General features: G+C 42.4%; 1 protein-coding gene across 1 annotated transcript in view; it reads left to right on the plus strand.

The window, feature by feature from the left end:
• LOC107220230 (serine/threonine-protein kinase 17A) overlaps positions 1 to 19,734 on the plus strand; it is a 61,784-nt gene that overhangs the window by 31,454 nt on the left and 10,596 nt on the right. The window contains exons 2-3 of the mRNA XM_046730701.1: positions 15,120 to 15,332; positions 15,801 to 15,939. Of these exons, the coding sequence (XP_046586657.1) occupies positions 15,120 to 15,332; positions 15,801 to 15,939 (352 nt within the window). The remainder of the gene's footprint in view (positions 1 to 15,119; positions 15,333 to 15,800; positions 15,940 to 19,734) is intronic.

Genomic DNA, 19,734 nt, shown 5'->3' on the forward strand with positions numbered 1-19,734 from the left:
TTAGTCAAGATCGAAGATATTTTCCGTAACGAAAATCATTAGGTACACTACCTAACTATTTTCCTACCATCAGTCTTCACGATCGTCAAGTTCACCAATGGTTTTAATAAGACGACCGTATCGCAAACTCGCGACTTGCGAATGACTTCCAACGAGTCCGTGAGGATTCATCGGCCTTGTGGGATTTCCTACAGCTTGGTCTCCGCATGGTTCACGGCATCTGTATTACAGCCGCAAGAGACACTCTCGACGTCTAGATTTGAGGTCACCGGTCCAACGTGTCGCGTCGCCGCGCACCGATCACCGATACACCTAGGTACGTGTAGGTACCAATACCCGCACACCTCGCAGCTCTTTGACCATCGACCGAATGAACGCTATGGTGAATACTCGAAAGCTCTCTGCGGTATTTGTACCAAGTATACCTTGCGCATACTCTCAGCACAACGAACTCGATATACTTGAATGACTGCTCGCTTCTGGCTATTCGTACAACGTCGAGGTACGGGCGTCAAACCAACACGCATACGTTACCCTACCAACGTTTGTCGGACACCGTCTGCAATCGCAACGTTCCTACGTTGTATCGACGTATGTACGAGGTTCGCCTTATCTCGCCTGTGGCGCGAACGACGCTGACCGAAGAATTGGGTGAAACTCTCACGAATCGCTTGCTTTTGCTCCCACCGCTTGTGTAAGGCGTAACGTACCTACCGGTATTTTCTCTGTTTCGCGCTTTCCATAACGACACACCTTGTATGCAACCGTTCGCGAGACACGCGTTTCGGTTTCACAAAACTTGATCTTTGCTCTTTCGGTTATCTTATTATTAGTCCTCCGGTTCGACTTCGCGCGTATAGGATAGATAGTACCGAAGGAACCGTAACACGTTTGCTTTTACGAATTTGTACAGAAAAACTGAAACTCGACGAGGAAACGATTTCGAAGTGACGATTAATATCGTATGTCTGTAAACCTGAGTTACAAGAAATGTCTACGATAAATCGCATTGCCGGCTTCTGAATAAATACATACAGCGGGCAACCTTCGTTGGTTGGCTGCCAACGAGGTTAGTGGGATTTGAGATTTTCGATAGCTCGTCCTCACGAGAGGCTACTTTGCACGGCCAAACGCGACACCGCGACGTGTATGTTCTACACGTATTTGCCTGGATATCCACATGTCTCGAATAATTCTGAATAGTAAACATGTGTAAACTGCGGCGATGTTTTTCATACCGTGTATTATGAATATATTTCTTTCCTTTCTCTCCCATACACACGCCGCCGCACGGATTTGTAAGATGAGGTTTGTAAATTTTTACATGTGTGTATAGTTCTAATGCAATATACGCGAGGTCGATAAACGCGCGAGCAATCGCAGCTACGCATTAGATGTACAAACACTTGTTTCGTTTACCCATCCGTACCTTACTGATATTTTCTGTTGCGATTTAACTCGAGTAAGATCAATAAATTTTACAATTAGAAACGTGAATTTAAAACTGTTGTAATTCATCATTTGTACAACTTTCAACAAGTGAAATGAATTCATATCTGTATAAGCACCGCAGGCCAATTTATACGAATTTTATACACAACAATTTGGCAAACGTTTAAAATCAGACCGAGAGTTTCAATCAATTTTACGATGTATTGTACAAAGTGAAACTAATTTGGCGTTTCTCTTATTTATGTTTCAGGTACGTTATTCGCATATCTACCAGGTTGAAATTCTGTCGGTCTGCAGGTTTTTCGGACTTGCGGTGATTCGGGGATACTCTACGAGTAAAGTATTACATACCATAGCAAATTTACATCGCATTACGATATATTGAATTATATATACCAAAAACTCTGCGGATCCTATTGAAAATCGTTACTGTATCTGTAGAAATAGTATCGAATACGGATAGTCGTGAAAATGATAAATGCACAAAGTCTTTTTTTTTTCTTCTTTTATAGCAGACAAGTTTACGATATCAAAATAATAATTATTATCATTAAACTAACTGTGATATAAATCATGATAACAAATTTTCAACATTCTTGAGAAATTTGACCTAATTAACGATTGCCACAATCAAGTCGTAACTGAAAATGATAAAAATTTAGATGTTTTTCAATTACGCAATTGAAAGTATTGAGACGAATACGTTGTTCCAGGTGAAAATTGCCTGAAAAACGACGTTTTTGATTTCTATGCGTCAAATTCGATCAATCAGTCGTCTCGATTCGAATTGAATTAGCGAAGGCTTTATCCCTTCTATCAAAAATCCCGATCGTCGTTATGCAAAAATTAAACCGCTGCACCAATTTCCCTTTCTTCATGCACACGTATAATTCTCGTCTTGATCGCAAGCCGACGCTATACGAGTTTAAAGAAATATACATAAAGAGATGAAAATAAAAATATAAAGAGTCGATCTGACGATGATAATTAACTATTTGTACCGTTACTCCATGCAGCCTCTGTGTATGCATACCTCGGCGCTTGAAGATATACACATGTATGTATAAATAATGTATATAATAGACGAGTTTGCATGGCGGTGGGTTTGTCACTTCAGCAGGTTTTCCACAGATTATATACCTATTTACCTATCTCTATGCTCCGGCCAAATACGGCTCGTCGTTGTCGATCCGTGACGCAATCTATAATCAGAACGGATTATCACCCGCGTGCCTGTGTGTGTGGTTATATTTATGTACCGTAGCGTGACACTATGTAGGGAAAAAAGAGAGAGAGACACGCGATTCTTATTCATTCGCTTGGAATTCCGTCGATTTCCTTACTGCAATTCTCAGGTCAGGTTCTACCCACTTGAGCGTGTGTTTGTGTTTGTGTGTCGGTATTTGCGACAAAATTTTATTATTCTTATTTTTTCGTACCAAGCTTTTTGGCTGTTGTAAAACGTGCCTGTATATGCAAATTTTAATTTGGCAAAAAATTACTCGCAAATGCAGTCGAGAGGCGGTTTTAAATGTTTTTTTCTATCATTATATATCTTTTAAAATTTTTTTGTCAACCTTGAGCATGTAACTTGGTCGGATCCCTGATTATATACATCTGCGACTAATCCAGGAGAGTTCGCAAGATGTTTAAAACAGTGTCTACCTTGTACATTATACCGAATTGTATAACATGGACTAAGCTAAAAATAAAGAGTCAATCAAAGGAAAAACGTTTTTGTTTCGTCCAACGATATTCGTTGACTCTTTATTTTGTTTTTATTTTAGAAATCTGTCAGAAAATTGCGTACTTTGCGTCATTCGTACGCGCAAGTTTTAACTTCAATTTTGCAGTATACGCGTACAATTTTATATTATAAATACATATTTTTGGCTCTATTGCTTGAAATACATCGAGTGTCCGACGAGTGAAATTTATCAACTAGTTACAGACAGTCGTCGTTTCACCAGATGCAAACATTCGAAGAAATGAATCATCGTCTTCTCAAACGATACGTTATAAGGTACAGCACAGGCGTTTAAACCGACGTTGGTTTTTGCGCAATTTTTTTTGTCCTTTCGCCCACGTCCGCACATCTGTAATACGTAAATGTAAAGTCTATGCGCATGCCTAGAAATTTTCACAAGTCAAGTTTGCGGTTTGCAACGACCGCGACGCCGTGACTCACACCGACTTGATTTGGTTTGTGCGTACGCTTGCCTGCCTGTAACACGCGGGAATTATCCTGCGGGGGCACACCTTAATTTAATTCAGCATATTCTTTGGTTAATTATGATTCATCAACTATGAGAGGACTCATGCAGCGCCGGCGCAGCTTACTGGCTAGTTATTATACAGCCAGAGGCTACAGGGTTGAATGCAAAGCAAAACCGAGACGGTCGTGATTACATTTATGGAAATACTTGAGACGGAGAATTATCTGCGCCGATCGAGTCTGCAAAGTCGTCAACGGATATATTTGGGTGGGGGTGAAAATTTGGAAGGATCGATAATTTGGAATGGCCGACGTATCGAAATTTCAAACATGCGAAATAAAATAACGGAAGACGAATTGTTCGAAAGTGTCAATAATTACAGTGACTACTAATCAGTGACAATAATCTTCCAAGTTTTAACCCCCACCCGTATGTTTGGTCCTCGGAAGAAAAAGGGTGAACATTTATGTTGAATCGATCGAAATCATCGGTAGCCTCGGGGACGAGTTTCTTCGCGAGGATCAATCGGAAACGCACTCAGGGTATCTAAAAATAACCGAATAACAGGGGTAAAAACTTTGAAGGCGTCGCTCGACTGCAGCGGCCGATCACTCGAAAATTCGAACTTGAAAAAGGGAGCACTAAACGGACTGGACTCTCGGCGCGGCGTCCTTCGGCGGCCGCCAAAGTTTGCTGACCCGGCTGCCCATTCCGGTGGGCACGCAACAAACCTAAAGGTAAAAAATAACGATGAAAACCGGGTGACACTCGGATTTCGATATCGAATACCTTACGCGGGGTCCCAATTTAAACCAATCTCTATCAGGCTCATATTCCGAACCAGCGGCATTGTATGGAGCGGAATTGTATCGAGCGGCATTATACGGAGCGGAATTATATCGAGCGGCATTATAACGAGCGGAATTATATCGAGTGTTCGATACTTCGGAAACGATGGCTGATGCCTGTGCCGCACGTAGTGAAAACGAGGTGGGATTTGGATCGCGATCTCGTTGCAGACGCCGATCACGCTCCTGCCGTGCAGTTTCGATTCGCGTTGCCGCGTGCTGTCGGATCGGCGTCGCGAACTGACCGAGGGGACCGGTCCCTGCCTCCCTTCTTTGCGGCCATCGCGGACCCAATCGCGAAGAGCGAAAAGGAGAGAAAACGGGGGGGAGGTCCTCTTTCCGCACGGCTTTATTTGCTTGTCAACGGGGTTTTCAGGGGGGGAGCAGTCGTTGGGCCTTCGATATACCCACGTACGTAACGCACTGCACCGAGAGTTATTCTTCTTCTTCTTGTTCTTCTTCGGCGCCTCTTTGGACTTTCGAGGAAGGAGATCCGACGGTACTGATCCATTCCACCGGACTGCTGGCGGAGTCGATGACCCCAAAATTACTCTCGAAATTCGACAAGCGTCAAGGGTATCTTCGCCATTATCCGTCAAATATACACTTTCATTAACAAGTTTTTAATTATCTCAATCGCTCGAGTCATCGCCTTTTCGTTATTGTCTCTCCGGAAAAAACTTTTGCATCTCCTGTTTTCCGTTTCAATTCGTGCAATATAATATCGGTAGCAAATAATCGCATTCAAACTATCCAAATGAAATTCTTTTACACGATTTATGTATCGGTGTATTTTTCAATTTACGGCATTATGATTTATGTACCCACAGCAGTGGCAAAACCCTTGTTCAAGACACCGATTTTTAGCGGATATATATTCTTTCGAGTATAAGGTATGGAAACGCGTACGTTGCAGCTATTGAGTATCAACGTCTAGCGTGTTCGTTTCAAGCCACAAAGGTAGGTGCGTGTATCTCTACGGTGATTTGCAACATTGCCCTAACAGTGCGCGTTGCACGCGTATGAACACACGCACATCGGGCGCGACATACATATAATATCTATCCATCTATCCATCTATCCATCCATCCGTCTCTCCATACGTGTACATGTACCGACTTGCGGTACGTAGCGCAGCATTTATAGGCAAAGCAAATGTGGGGCAAACCGGCGGGATATGCAGCGTGTGTTGAAACGCGGATAGGTTGGTTCGTATATATTAACATCGTGTATATCTTCAACCGATTCAGCATGTCTCATACTGCATCATTTCTTTTTTTCAAACTTTTTTAATTGTTTATTAATGTTTTTTATTCTTATTTTTTACGACCGCTGGACCGGTTTCTCCATTTTCCCCGTATCTTTCCGTTTCCTCAATTTATTTGTACTTTTCCAACTGCGATTGCAGATCAGGGAATGCTCGTATCTGTTCAATAAGCAGTGTCTATCCGTCTGTTATACCAAGTCGCGGAACTTTCACGCGAGCTCTGTCGAGTCGATACTACTTCTATTTCTCCGCTTCCACCTATATTCTACTTCCATAAATTCTTTACTCGTATTTTGTATTCCGCACTTACGCCAAATGCGAACAATTTGAAAAATGTATTCCAGTCTCGAAACGTGGGTATCGTTACTTCGTGTACGTGCGAAAAAAGGCATCAAATTTTGATTGAAGAAAAATAAAATAATTCTTCTTTATTTCCGTCGAATAATCTTATGGTTTCGTTATTCATTTTCCGCGATTCGCGGTTTTATTAGATCGACGAGAGTGGTCTGCACTCCGGACTGCAGCGACAGCTTTCGACCTCTGCTAAATGCGCCGATCGTTGCCTCGTCGTCGCCACGCCGTGCCGGTGATATTTTCTTGCAGAAATGTAAACAGAGAAACGAACTGACGGCTCTGCTGCAGCGGTTCGAATAGCTTTCGCAAATAAAATACAGAATACAGAGACCGAATAACTCGGCGGTATTATATGTAAAATATAAATATATAAATATATATATGTATATATATATATATATATGTATATGCGTGTGCATGCCTGTACTTCTCCTTCCACACGCATGCATATAACGCACGCGACTAAGTGCACGGAGTAAATTTATATCTTACACATCGCGGCAGCGATCCAGATCCGGTTGCAGAATGCTAATAGACGGGATATTTATATCAGAGAAGTTTGAATCGTTTAAAATTGATCCAATTGCGGAATACACGTTTTTTGTATCGTATAATTTTAATTTTCTTATATTCTCAATAATGTAGCCACTTGATCGATTTTATTTTTACTTTGTTCCGTCTTGCTTCCTACTGCTTTTACAGTCTATGTAAAAATCTGTATGCGGTTTGGGAAAGCTTGATGTATTTTATCAACATTTTTCCGTTTCTTAACCTTATTTGTCTGTCTTTGTTTTCCGGTTCTTGAGATATTTCCTGTCAGTTGCGTACTGCGGCTAGAAATCCATTAGAACGTATAAATAATATCACAATTCCAGCGATATAAACGAGGGGAATCGAAAACCGTATACCGGAGACAAAGGAATGATACTTTTTGTCCGAATGAACGTGACGATTTGTCATAGAGAGACGTTGAAAATGTTCAATAAACATACACGCACGCAAGCAAGTGTAAAAAGAAGAAAAGATAAATTGATCGAAAATGAACGAGCGTAGGTACGCGACAAACGAAATATCGTAAATATAATTTCATCACTTTATTATAGTGCGAACAACGAACGACGAAGACGAATTAACGTACCGTGCTGCTACACACACGCACACACGACACGGCATGAAATAACGTGTACGTGGGCTAAATTTAAATGATTACATCGTTAATAAGCGCGAGAATGAAATTATCTCGCGTTGATGCGTCTCTGCGTTTAATTAAGTATATAATACCATACGGTATATACGTCGGTATGTTTATACGTACATATGTATAAAGGGGAAACGAAATTGAGTATTTTTGTTTACACATTTTTAACGCTGACTCCGTAATTTCGGTAATTTTTCGCGGTGCGTGATTTCGTTTTTTTTTTTTTTTATTTCAACGGTAATCGAATTTACCTTTAACAATATCTCAATCAATCTCAAGTCAATTGTGTATTAGCAAAGTGCGAATTGTTACGTTAATCCTCGTACGTAGCGCATGTTACGTACGAACAGTTCCTCCGCAATATTCCGTTCGTTTTCGCTGCTTCGACTTGCAGAGTTTTCAAAACGTCATATTATTCGCATATTCCGTGCTCACGTATTATAACGATAAATTCTTATCACCCCGGCAGCAATGAGAGGAAGGAAAATAAAACAACAACAGGGAAAAAAACAGCGAAAGAACAATATTTTTAGAGAAAGAATTCCAAAGGTTATTCAGGTTATTCACCCTGTTTCAAGGTTTCGCGGTACGTGCATACGTGTAATAATGTTATGTTGTATACATCGTATAAATTATAAAACCAAATTGCAGTACCAGTCGCATTCTTTTTTTTCTCGGCATTCTGTTTATTCGGATTTGATTAATGAATTGGGAAGATAGAGAGATTCGCGGAAACATCCGATCCACATGCATGCAACGCAAACATCAGCAAAATTTATGACTCGCCACGCCGCACATCCGGTGTAAAATACGTTTGAATCAGCTGTTCGGATATCAACCACCATCCACCACCACGGACGATGTAGCAACAGAATTTATTCGTTAAGTAATTACTAATTGTTGTTTTCTTTGAAATTTACCACGTCATGCAATACTCTGTCTAGAAAACTTGAATTGAACCGAAGGAAAAATAGTAAAATACCGCGAATAATGCCACGATCGTATAATTATTATGTATAATATAGAGGTAACACGGTGTGGTAAAAAACGTGGCAATCTTTCGATCTCAGGAAGTCATACGAAATGATGTTATTCGATTTAGAAAACAGAAATTGCGGCAGCGATTCGGCAAATTGAACGATAGGCTCGTTGTTGTAGGAATACCTTTGAGAGTGGCAGACGTAGCAAAAGTGGCCTACCGAAACGGCGTGCATAATTGCTAGGTGGAGGTAGAAGGCGGGCAGAGGTGTACGAGTCAACGACCCTCGAATTGAACTCAACAAGTCAGGGCGGCGAAAAACTCGGCAGGCAGGCTAAAACGCGGAGCCAAGGATCCCTCGACGGATAATCAGAACGGCGAGATCGGTGGAGATTATCCTACGTAACGAGGACCTCGACGACTACAAATTGCCTAGAGTTTGTCGACGTGCGTTATAACAGTGAAATTATATCCCGACATTGAATGAACCCCGCGAATCCCGCGCGTAACGGTCATTAAGAAACTCCGGCGACAACTCGAGGTTCTTCTTTATCTCTCGTTCTCTTCTTTTTGCGGATATATGCTTAGTTTCGCAGTTCGATGTGTTTTTTTTTCTGTTTTTTTTTTTTTTTTTTAACGCAACTTTTGCGTTGGTAAAATTTTTGTCCTAGACTTACTTGAGGATTGTATTTTTGTAATATTATCATACGTTTCATAAGAATCAAATTAATCAGTGGGAATTTGATCGCCTGCAGGTATCGTTAATTTCAATCAATATTCTGCAACTCACGGCCTTTGATTCGTTCATCTAAGCATCTTGGATGAATTTTTCTCTTCCACTACTTTTACATAAGAAGATATATACACGTGAGAGATGAAATTCGTTCGTGCATGGTTTTGAAAGTTTTCCAAACCGTAGTTATAAATTTCTCTCGATTGAAGAAACAGGTGTAGTAAACATTTCACCGGGATATAAACTCTACACAGTATTATATACACTACACACCTATGCCTGAATAGTACAAAGATCAAGATTGAGAATAAATGGAAAAATAGATAGAAAATAATAAAAGACAAGCGTCAACGATTGTTTGTTTCTTTTATCCCGTTGATGAAAATACGAGACTGCAAAGACGCGTCCGTCTTAATTAAAGCGTCGCGTGAAAATTTTCCCGCGAGAGCATTGATCCGCGCATATTTTCCAACCGCATCTCGTGTAAGAAGCCGCGCACGATGCTGAAAGGAAGAGCGAGGGTGACGAGGAGGAGGCAAAGGTCGCGGAAGATCCTACAGCGATAGTCGTATACGAAACGAAACGGCTCGTCGCTACACCTGCACGTGCTTCCGCCCTCGAACTGCGCCCATCCATCCGGTCTGACTTCTATGCCCGTATAAATACCGCGCGTAGCGAGCTTATTGATGCGTCGCGTCGTAAGCGAGGCACGATGATCTACGCCAGCTGACGGAGGCCTTGGAGGAGGCAGAGGCGGAGGCGGAGGTGGAGGTGTTCCAAGATACGTACGTTACAGGTTTGCACACCTAACCCGTGGCTATTATACGCGACGGTATTTCCCTCCCGCCTCGAATCTCGCGGAGAAAGTGCGCGGTATAGATTTATACGGATACCTGCACTGCGGCTGCTTTCTACGGCATCTATCGTCGCAACGACGACGAACGCTCGACGAGTCGCGCGAGAACCGACGGAAGATCGACTTTTAAGCCGCTGTTAGAACCTAAGTGTTGTTTTGACTTTTTAGAGATATCGAGACGAGAGAATTCGTAAACTCAAACCGCGAAGCAGTAGGAAATCGAACATTTTTTTAGCGACGTATTTCTTTTTTTTCTTTCTCAAAGCGTCGGAGGAAAAAAATGCGGTGAAAAATTGGCGAACATGATTTTACAAACTTTGGGAAATGACGGTGGCGAGATAAAGAGGTGCGAGTCTAATCAAAGTCTCGTTGAATATTTTCCGAAATTTTTCTCACGGATTCTAACGATTTTAAATTGAGTTGAGAGAAGAATCCTGGGAAATGGATAAAGGTGCATGATAACGAAACGCGATGATACAACGTGCACGAATGCAGCGCTGCGCGTAAGGCCACCGTAAATAGCTGGAAGAAATTCCGGGCAAAATAGCCATAAAAGTGGATTCCCGCGCTCGTAAGAAGAGAGGAGAGAGGAGAGAGGTGGCCTCCTCGGCCAGCAGCGGCCTTAGCTACGATTCGCTCTCTTATTCCTATGCCCATGAACAAAGGAACGTAACAATCGCGCGTTACCTCATCAAAACGCAACAACGCAACGGTTACGATCGTTTCTGCAGGCGGAGAGCACCGGCAGAAGTCTCGTGGTGCGTAAAATTGTTTCTGCGTTATTGTACACCATAGCTCTGACCGCAAGCAGCTGAGCGAGCTAAGTTGGAGAAAATGCTCATGGTAGAAAAAAAAAAAAAAAAAAAAAACGATCCCCCGTCTGATAGTAGCGGGGGAGGATTTTAATCCTCTTTTTTTTCTACTTCGGATCTTCCCAGAAATATATATATATATATATATATATATATATATATATATATATATGGCGATGATTTCTCTACCGATCGCCGCCGATTTCCGGTGGTCGAATCGTATCGCTGAAAACCTCGAGGCTCTTTGCCTGCATCGACGTTACATTTTTGTTTATTTTTTTTTTTTTGCTTTTTTGCAACGTTTTTCAACTTTTTTCACGGTCATTGGCGAGCATCGCCGACGAGCTTCGATACCCTCGCTCTGCAATGGATCGGCAAAATCAAGGAGATATTGCGAAGCCGGTATGAGAGGGGAACTTTTTGCCGGTATAACGCCGGGAGAAATAACAGAGTAACTAAACATAAATAAACTAATTGCCGGAGATCCTGACCGCGCGGTTTATACACGGATTCATGGCTTCGTTCTTCCCTTGGCTTCTACTTTTCTCACCGCCTGCCCTCCAGGCGATCGGTAATTAACATATCGTTTATCAGTTATTACCATTCTCATTCGCCACTCATCGCCGAGAACGTCGAGCTTCGGAAATTGTTCGATCCATGCCGAGGATCCGTCAGGATCTTCGTGTCTAATTATCCTTCAATGTTACCCAACGATGTAAGGGATCTTTGCTAACCTCCAAACGTCCTTAGACCGCGAAAGTATATCACTTCCAAGCACCTTGTCTTCCACTCGTCGGTGTGCAGAATCCGCCTTTTTTGCGCTCAGGTGTATTCATCCATTCGAGTGGTCAACAATTTTTCACATACGCACGAATGCGGAACGATCATATCGTGTTATTATCGATCAAACTGTGTACCAGTCACGACGATATTCGTTCTCCATTCTTGTGCACCTCGTACTCATCCACGTTTAGCCCACGATGATGATTGAATTTGAAAAATTTCCTCCCGTAAAAACAAGTGTTTTACCTCAAGTTGGGTGGGCGGCCGAAAACTTGACCAATCGAAACCAAAAATAGCAGCAGTTGTACAGACGACGATGATTCGGCGAATGTTCGATCGTCACACAGCGCCTAGAGGCTTGACAATCGTCGACGATGAGTGTGCCCACGTCGATGATTATCTTGTAGTATCTCGACGGAATTCCTGTCATACCTACGTACAGCCTCATTGATCGTCTAAAGTTTACGGACATTATTAAACGACTCGTAATCAGAGTCTGGCCGACCTTATGGAAAAAAATTCGGTTCCTCGGTTATGGTCGGAATGAAGCTTCCAAGTTGGTTATACCTACGTATCTACAGGCTTTTGAAGCGGTAGAAGAAATCGGATTACGATTGGTCTCGAATCCTGAAAGATGAAGCGATTGTCACGGACTTGGTAGACATTTCCTGATCTTTTTATCTAACCAATGTGGACAACAACGAAGCAGAGAAATGTGGAGATTGAGAAAATATTTGAAGGAATTGATCGTCTTTCCACATCTCTGTGAAACACTCCGCAGACGTGACTAGCTGACATTACGATCTTTCTCTCTTTCTCTCTCTCTCTCTTTACTCACCGGTTTTAACGGTGAGCTGTGATCCTGTTGATACCCAACCGATATTGACCTTTGCCGCGGTACAAGTCAGTCCAAGCATCCGCTGAAACGCGGTTGTTGAATTACAAACATGCCCAAGTAGCCGGTTAACCGCGTTTCTTGTTGACTCTTTGGAAATGATTGCAGTGAGAGGGTAAACAGGCGATTAAACTCCCTAAGCGACCCTTTAGCGCTCAGTTTATCGATCGATTAGCCAACCATCGGAGTGGAACGAGATGGAGATGGAGATGGAGATGGAGGAGAAATACGGCGCTACCTTTCGACCGAGTTTACAAACGATGAAAGTTCAGCTGTGCCGCGGTGCTCCATGCAGGCGTACAAAGCGACCCAATCCTCTCTTTCTCATGCTCTGGAGGACTTTGCATGTGCGGCGGTGCAGCGCGGCTCTCGACTTGCCGCTGCTGGTGCTGCGACGACGAGGGGGTCAAAGACAAGTCGATTGCATTTGCGGTTCGCAATCTTCTAGTCTCTGCACGGATATGAAAACGTGGGAGTTTGACCTCGGACGTCGAGAATTTCTGACGGTAGTCGATTCCCCTCGTCGAGTACGTTCGAACCACCGTCAACTTTTGCTATTCATCCTCCATTTCTTCCACAAACTCACAAATTCCTCGAATTTGTTCCTTCAACTATGTACCTTTTCGCGCGACCTCTCATCACCTCAATCGTTGTATTCTCTCGAGTACCTACTGTGCTTGCGAGAAAAGCTCAACAGACCTAGGTACGTACCGTTCTCAAGATGTTGGTAACACGGAATTATCGATTGTAACAATTGACGTTCGATAAATGAAATTCAAGACCATTTCGCCGCGTTGACGATGTTCCGTTGTATACCTTGGTCCACGTGACGCGTTACGCAGTACCATTATACTCAACGCGTGCGACGAGGAATGAGGTCGTCGATAATGCATAGAGAGCTGTCAAACCGAACCCTGGTTATATCTCTTTAACAACCCGTAATTAGAACGTAGATAACTACTTCACCGCGTCGAATAGACCCCGGCCCACGCCTTCGGCCTCCTTCTCTCCTCTCCTCTCCTCTCTTCACTCACTCGATTTTCCTCTCGGTAAGTCCGGTCTTGAATCGGGCGTTCGCCAACCCGGTTGTCGGCGCCTCTCATCGTCGGCGACAAGGAACACGATCGTCGGTCGATTCTTCTTTCTTGTTCTTCTCGTTGGTCCGAGGCGACATTAAGCGATCAGAAATTCCCCTCGGCAGCTGTAATTGAATGTTGTAACGAATTACCGAGACGTCGTGTAACGATTCCTTTTCTCTTTTTCACTCTTTGATCCGCGACTAAATTCATAAGAAAATAAACTAATTCGCGATGATACAAGGATACGCCGATATACGTACCTATACAGTGTCCGCCGTGCCCTTGGGTCTTGTTGGGAGTACAATGAGCAAACGGAACCGCTCCACTCCGATACGTATAACCTTTGGTCGAGCGGAGAGAAGAGAGATTCGATCGCGATCCTAGGCTAGCTGGTTAAGCTAAATCTCGTTGCGGGATTGAAGGAGGTACCGTTAGATCGTGTCGGGAGGATGACCTTAAACCTTAAACCCCTCGCGTTCGGAAGGAGAGGATGAGGCATTATCATGTACCGATGGTACGTTGCATGATCGGTGTCAAATGGCGCGGGCCTTGACCAGCTCAACATCGTTCCTGGGGATAATTTATAAATCGCAGGTACTTATCCGTACCTCTGGAACTGCATCGGCGGAAACAACGGGATAAAGAAACGAATATGAAACTCGATGCCGATTTTTTTTATTCTTCTCCGATCCTCGCCAATATCGCCCTGTCAAACTCTAGTCTCTCTCTCTCTCTCTCTCTCTTTCTCTCTCACACACATTTCGATCTGCCTCAAATTACGCTCCGGTATGCGGATGCTGCCCGGTGGCTATTCTCTTAGCTGTAAATGCTAAACAATAACCTACGAGCTGCGATGGCCGATTATGTATGTACCGTTTCTGTCTTAAATACTTTGGAATCTTCTTCTTTCTGGTTTTGCGATTTATATCGTATTTTTGTGAACTCTACTGTCACTTTTTTTGCTAATTAACATCAGATATAACCTGAAATTTCTGCGTTTTATTACAGGTATTGTCATAATAATGCAAACGGGGTGGGGAGGGATAAAGCAATCAGCCAATAAAAATCAATCCAATTTCTCTTTACCGTACGTTTCGCTTGCGCAATAGATCGACGTATATATACGCATGTTGCGTATCGTTGTAGCTTATTATTAACGTATATCTATAGTCCAGATGCTTTCACTGGATTCAACGTACTGTATCTATCGCCCTCTGGGTTAATAGATTTTCCCCTACACCGTTGAACAAACAAAAGAACGATCTAATCGGTATGTTCGTTCAATTTAATTATCCCTTATCTCAGGACGCGGATGTTGTAGAATAAGCTGGAATATCGAGCGGCTTTGAAAATGGATGAACGATTCAGAAGCTCTGCTGAAATTATTTGCTCTGTTTTTCTCGATGCTAGAATATGTTTACACGTCTTATCGTCGTGCGATGATAACGAGGAATCGAGAATCATACTGATTATCCAGATGACTGATCGATTGAAATTTCCTTTATTTATATCTGAATTTTTATACCGACAGGAGCCGCGAACGTGGTTGTGTGTATTTTTTATTTTCACGCAAATAAACAGACGAATGCAACGAATGACGCTAATTTTATTTTATCTCTTCTTTTCTGTTTGTTTTCGGTTATACAGTGGAAAATACGCGGCGGTAAAAAGATGCCGGGAGAAGTCAAGCGGCAGACAATGGGCGGCAAAATTCCTCAAGAAGAGACGAAGGGCGCAGGAACTTCGCGCCGAAGCACTTCACGAAGTCGCGGTGCTGGACGCCGCAGCAACATGTTCCCGCCTCGTTTCCCTCCACCAAGTCTTCGAGACGAAGACTGAAATGGTCCTAGTCCTCGAGTTGTAAGTACAAACCTGCGATCAGGAACTCTGGAAATCGCGAGGCTGAAGTTGGTTACTAAACGTTACCCTAACGATTACGTCCCGAGAAGATTTGGCATTATTATCGGACAATTTTAGGATGACTTTTAAGGAGTTGGCTGTTTAGAATCAGTGTATATATTTTGTTCATAATGGTTTGATAAATTTTGGAAAGTCGCAAAGGTGGGAGAATTAACGATTTTTCCTAAACATGCATCGTTCCGGTAACGTTACTAACTTCATCCTCGTTGGAAGTCTCGATTTTAAACCACAATAGCCAAAGCTCTCAACCATAGAAATTGTTCACTTTTAGTATGCAACTTTTCTTCTTCTTCTTCTTCTTCCCTTTCCCTTTTTTTAGCTTTGGAAAGTTGACAAAGTACCTATCCTTTGTTTCCCGTCATTTTTCGTCAGTTATTCAAGACATCGGTTTCCATTTCGAATTTTCAGCGCGCCGGGTGGCGAGCTTCAGATGATCCTGGACAAAGACGAAGTGCCAGAGGAGAGACAAGTAGCCAGACTGATGAAGCAGATTTTAGACGGCATTGCCTTCCTCCATTCCCTGAACGTCGCCCACCTCGACATCAAGGTGAGCTGAAAAATGTCAATCCTGCATTCCGGCGCATCTTCGTCATCGTGCATGCGACAACGTTGATGATTTTCCATCTCCGTATTACGCGAGGTGATAGTTATAAAATTCATACGTCGTCGTGCGCGATTTGTTGTAAATTTTGGCAAACCGGGTGCCGGGCGCGTTTCGGCTTCGTGAAATACCAGAACTCGCGGGTTGGGCGACATTTCTGGCAATGATTGCGAACCTCGCTGGCTCGTTGCGAGGTATTCACAGGTACCGGGGCACTGCCTTAGAGCCACTACCGACTACGGAACCAACGACCCAGATTGTTATGTAAATACGCGGCTAGGCACTGCCAACTGTTATACAGATTAGAACGGATTAGCGCCGAGTCGTGAAGATAGCGAGAAGAGACACTCGCGGGCGTTAAATTATAACCCTCGAAAAACTTTGTTCACTTGTATTAATATTAAACATCGAATTAATCGGATCACGAAGTGCTTTACGGTAATTTCTTTATTCTCTAATCGGTCAGAAATTAATGACAACGAATTCATGGTTTTCACGATTCAATTTCTTTCCACCTTGTTGTTTGGCACGTAAATTTCAATCGGAGACAACTTCAGTTTTAATCTCAGCGAAACGGAATAAAAGCGGAATCTAGAAAGTAAGAATAAGACGATATTGATAAAAATAGAAAGACCTGTAATATTACGATGTCGGACAAGCGCCGGTGTTTACCGATTACGAGGAGCCGGGTAATCGATACCGGCGAATCAAGGTAAGCCGGTTATCGGTGTATGCCTTACGCCTCGATCCGCCGTAATAATATTCATCCTGATAGATAGTCGCGACGTGTATAACGTCCGCTTGACTTGCCTCGCCTCGTTTCACAGTGTGTTATACCTTATACCTTCGTACCTACACGATCCTACGATCCTTGCGAGTCTCCTCTCCTCCTAGAACTCTCGGTGGTTTCAGCCTCACCTTGCCTCGCCTTTTGCCTTGCCTCACGCGCGTTCAGATCGTAATCCGCACCGACGACGTTACGTAACCCAATTACCGGCACATTTCGCAAATTGCTATCAACGCGGGCGTATTCAGCTGTCATATATATATATATATATACACATACATCATGTACGTATGTATTATATACCGGTATAACATGATACAAGCTTCTTTACGCGTGTGTATTAAGCAGCAATAGCAGCAGCAGCAGCGGAACGTTTATAATTCATTATTCTGTTTATAATTCATTATCATCGTATCCGAGCTTTTAGCGTAAAGTTTTTCAAGGATGGAGCAGGTGTACAGTCCGGACGAGAAAGCGTCTAAATGTAAAAAAAAAAAAGAGGAACTTTGATGCGATTTGAACGATCGTCACTCTGTAGGGAAATGAAAAATAGCAAATATCATTCGGAATTGTAAAACATGCGTAATTGCTTGTCTACGTTGTAAAACTTTATAAAGTTTGGTATTGAGATAACCTCGCCGGTATGCCTAGCACAAAAGACGGAACTTTGAATCAGAATTGAACTGAACGCTGTAATTATAATACTTGTACACAACAGATGCTTGAAGTAAAATAAACGGGCCTTCTTTGTTTCTACCGATTTTTATTCATTAAGGAATTTGTTTGTTCATTTGCTACATGTACCTTCTTGTTCTCTCGACACCGATCATTTTTCCCTTTCTTTCTTTTTCTCTTTCTTATACCGGCGTAAATGTAACGGCAGATTCGTTTCAACCGCACGTATTATTCCATTGTTTTGTTACACCGCGGATTCTTGATGGTTTCTTCGCGCGTTTCTTAAAACCTTTGCTCACTCCTCCTCATCCTGCAATTGCTGCCGGTTATCCGAATGAATGATGATTCGCAGATTTCAAGCCAAGCGGAAACGCAACGTGATCTTTGATTCTTCTCTTCTCTTCTCTTCCCTTTTTCTTTCCGTTAATTAATTATCTCACGGTGTATAAAACGCGTATAGACATACTTATGTATAGACGTTGTACAACTGTAAATTTTTTTTTTCTATTAAAAACCAGGTCACAATTTTGATTCTCGAAATTATTCTTTCATCTGCGAACAAAACTATACTGACGATACCTTCCTTTTATTGCCTTTATACTCATTGCCGGTATGGCATCTCCCTATAGAAAATCAACTTCTTAAGAATTATACAGGATCGTTGTCTTTCCGAACAACAGTCGAGAATAATATTAATACCGACAATAATATTAGACTAATAAGAGTAGTTACCATTCTGTTCTCTATTGGTACTATTATTGATATTATTATTATTACAATATAGACACACACGACGGAAATACGATTGCGGTAACGATAATGGAAAAAAAAGAAAAAACTCATACCTGGAAGAAAAAAACTGTATCGAATACATGCATAGATAAGCGTACCTCTATTTATTTCAAGACCGCATGAATTGCTGTTATTAATTTCCCTCGGAAATATCGAGTGTTTAACATTTCCGTACAAACAATTACCGTCATTTATTATACACACGCTGTACTAGACACAGCTTCGGAGCAAGAAGAATAATATAATCCACAAATGTACGGGTAAAGTTCGCGCGGGTCATCGCATCGTTTCACGTATTATTCGCGTTGGGGAAAGAAGAATTTGAACAAAGGAAAAATAGCCGGTTGGTTATATTCGGTGCCTCTCATGACGCGTTTAGCCTGCGCGGTGTTGCTTTCTTGTTTGGAGTACAAGGGAACGAGTTGATTACAGTTCACGGGAAAGGTCAACATCGGTATAAAAAAGTAACTTCACACTGAGGATAGCCTTTTCGCCTTCGCCTTTGCCTTCGCCTTTGCCTTTGCGGTTGTTTATAGCCGTGTGCAAGCCAACCTAACCTGTTATTATACGATTCCGATTTCCGAGAGCTATTTCGAGTATGTATAACAACAACAACAATAATAATAAATACCTACGATGATATACTCCGACCTAATTATAGATCCTATGAAATTTATTTTTTTCCACTTTCTCTCCCTCTCTCTCTGTCTCTCTCTCTCTCTCTCTCTCTCTCTCCGCGAAACTATTATGAATGGAAAAATGCAGTGGCAAATTTCCTGGCCGAAATCCAACGCGGTTTTTGGCTCTTGCCCATCAACGTCTAACGGGTGACTCGATCATCCGATTTGTTGGATTTTATATAAATTTTTCTCTACCTTAATGTTTTACTATTTGCTTTCATCTTTTACTTATTTTTTTTTTTTGTTTTTTTTTTTTTTGTAGACGAGTTACTTTCAAATGAGAGAATACATCGTACGATCGACCAATTTTTTTTTCTCGTTTCACACTCCACGATTCACAAATTTCTTTCGCCTATTTTTTGTTCGACTTGTAATTTGTCGCGTTTTATCCGCTTTCGGGACGCCGCGCGTCGCTCGTTCGATTTGGCCAGCGGTTTCCGCACTGACCAGTGCCAATGTGGCTCTTCTTATTCTCCCGATGTATCTGGTCAACCGCACCGCAGTCACGGGGGGATATTTTTGGTCGAAGAATGCTGTTCGTACGAAAATAGAACTCCCCGCGAGACTCGAGAGGATTAGCGCAAGCCAGTCATAATCTAAACCAACGTTAAATAACGTTTACTCTTCTATTTCTACTCGAGATCGAGTCAACGGTGCAGCTAATTATTCTTGTACACCATTAAACGCGACGTTACGCAACATTCTGTTGCGACGATCGTTCTCGGCCAGGAATGAAATTCGATAACTCGATTTTGCGAACCGCGCGCAGCTCATTTTATTCTAGCAAACGAAATATCTGCAGTAGAC

The sequence above is a fragment of the Neodiprion lecontei genome, chromosome 2, assembly GCF_021901455.1.
Source record: "Neodiprion lecontei isolate iyNeoLeco1 chromosome 2, iyNeoLeco1.1, whole genome shotgun sequence".
Classification (NCBI taxonomy): Eukaryota; Metazoa; Arthropoda; class Insecta; order Hymenoptera; family Diprionidae; genus Neodiprion; species Neodiprion lecontei.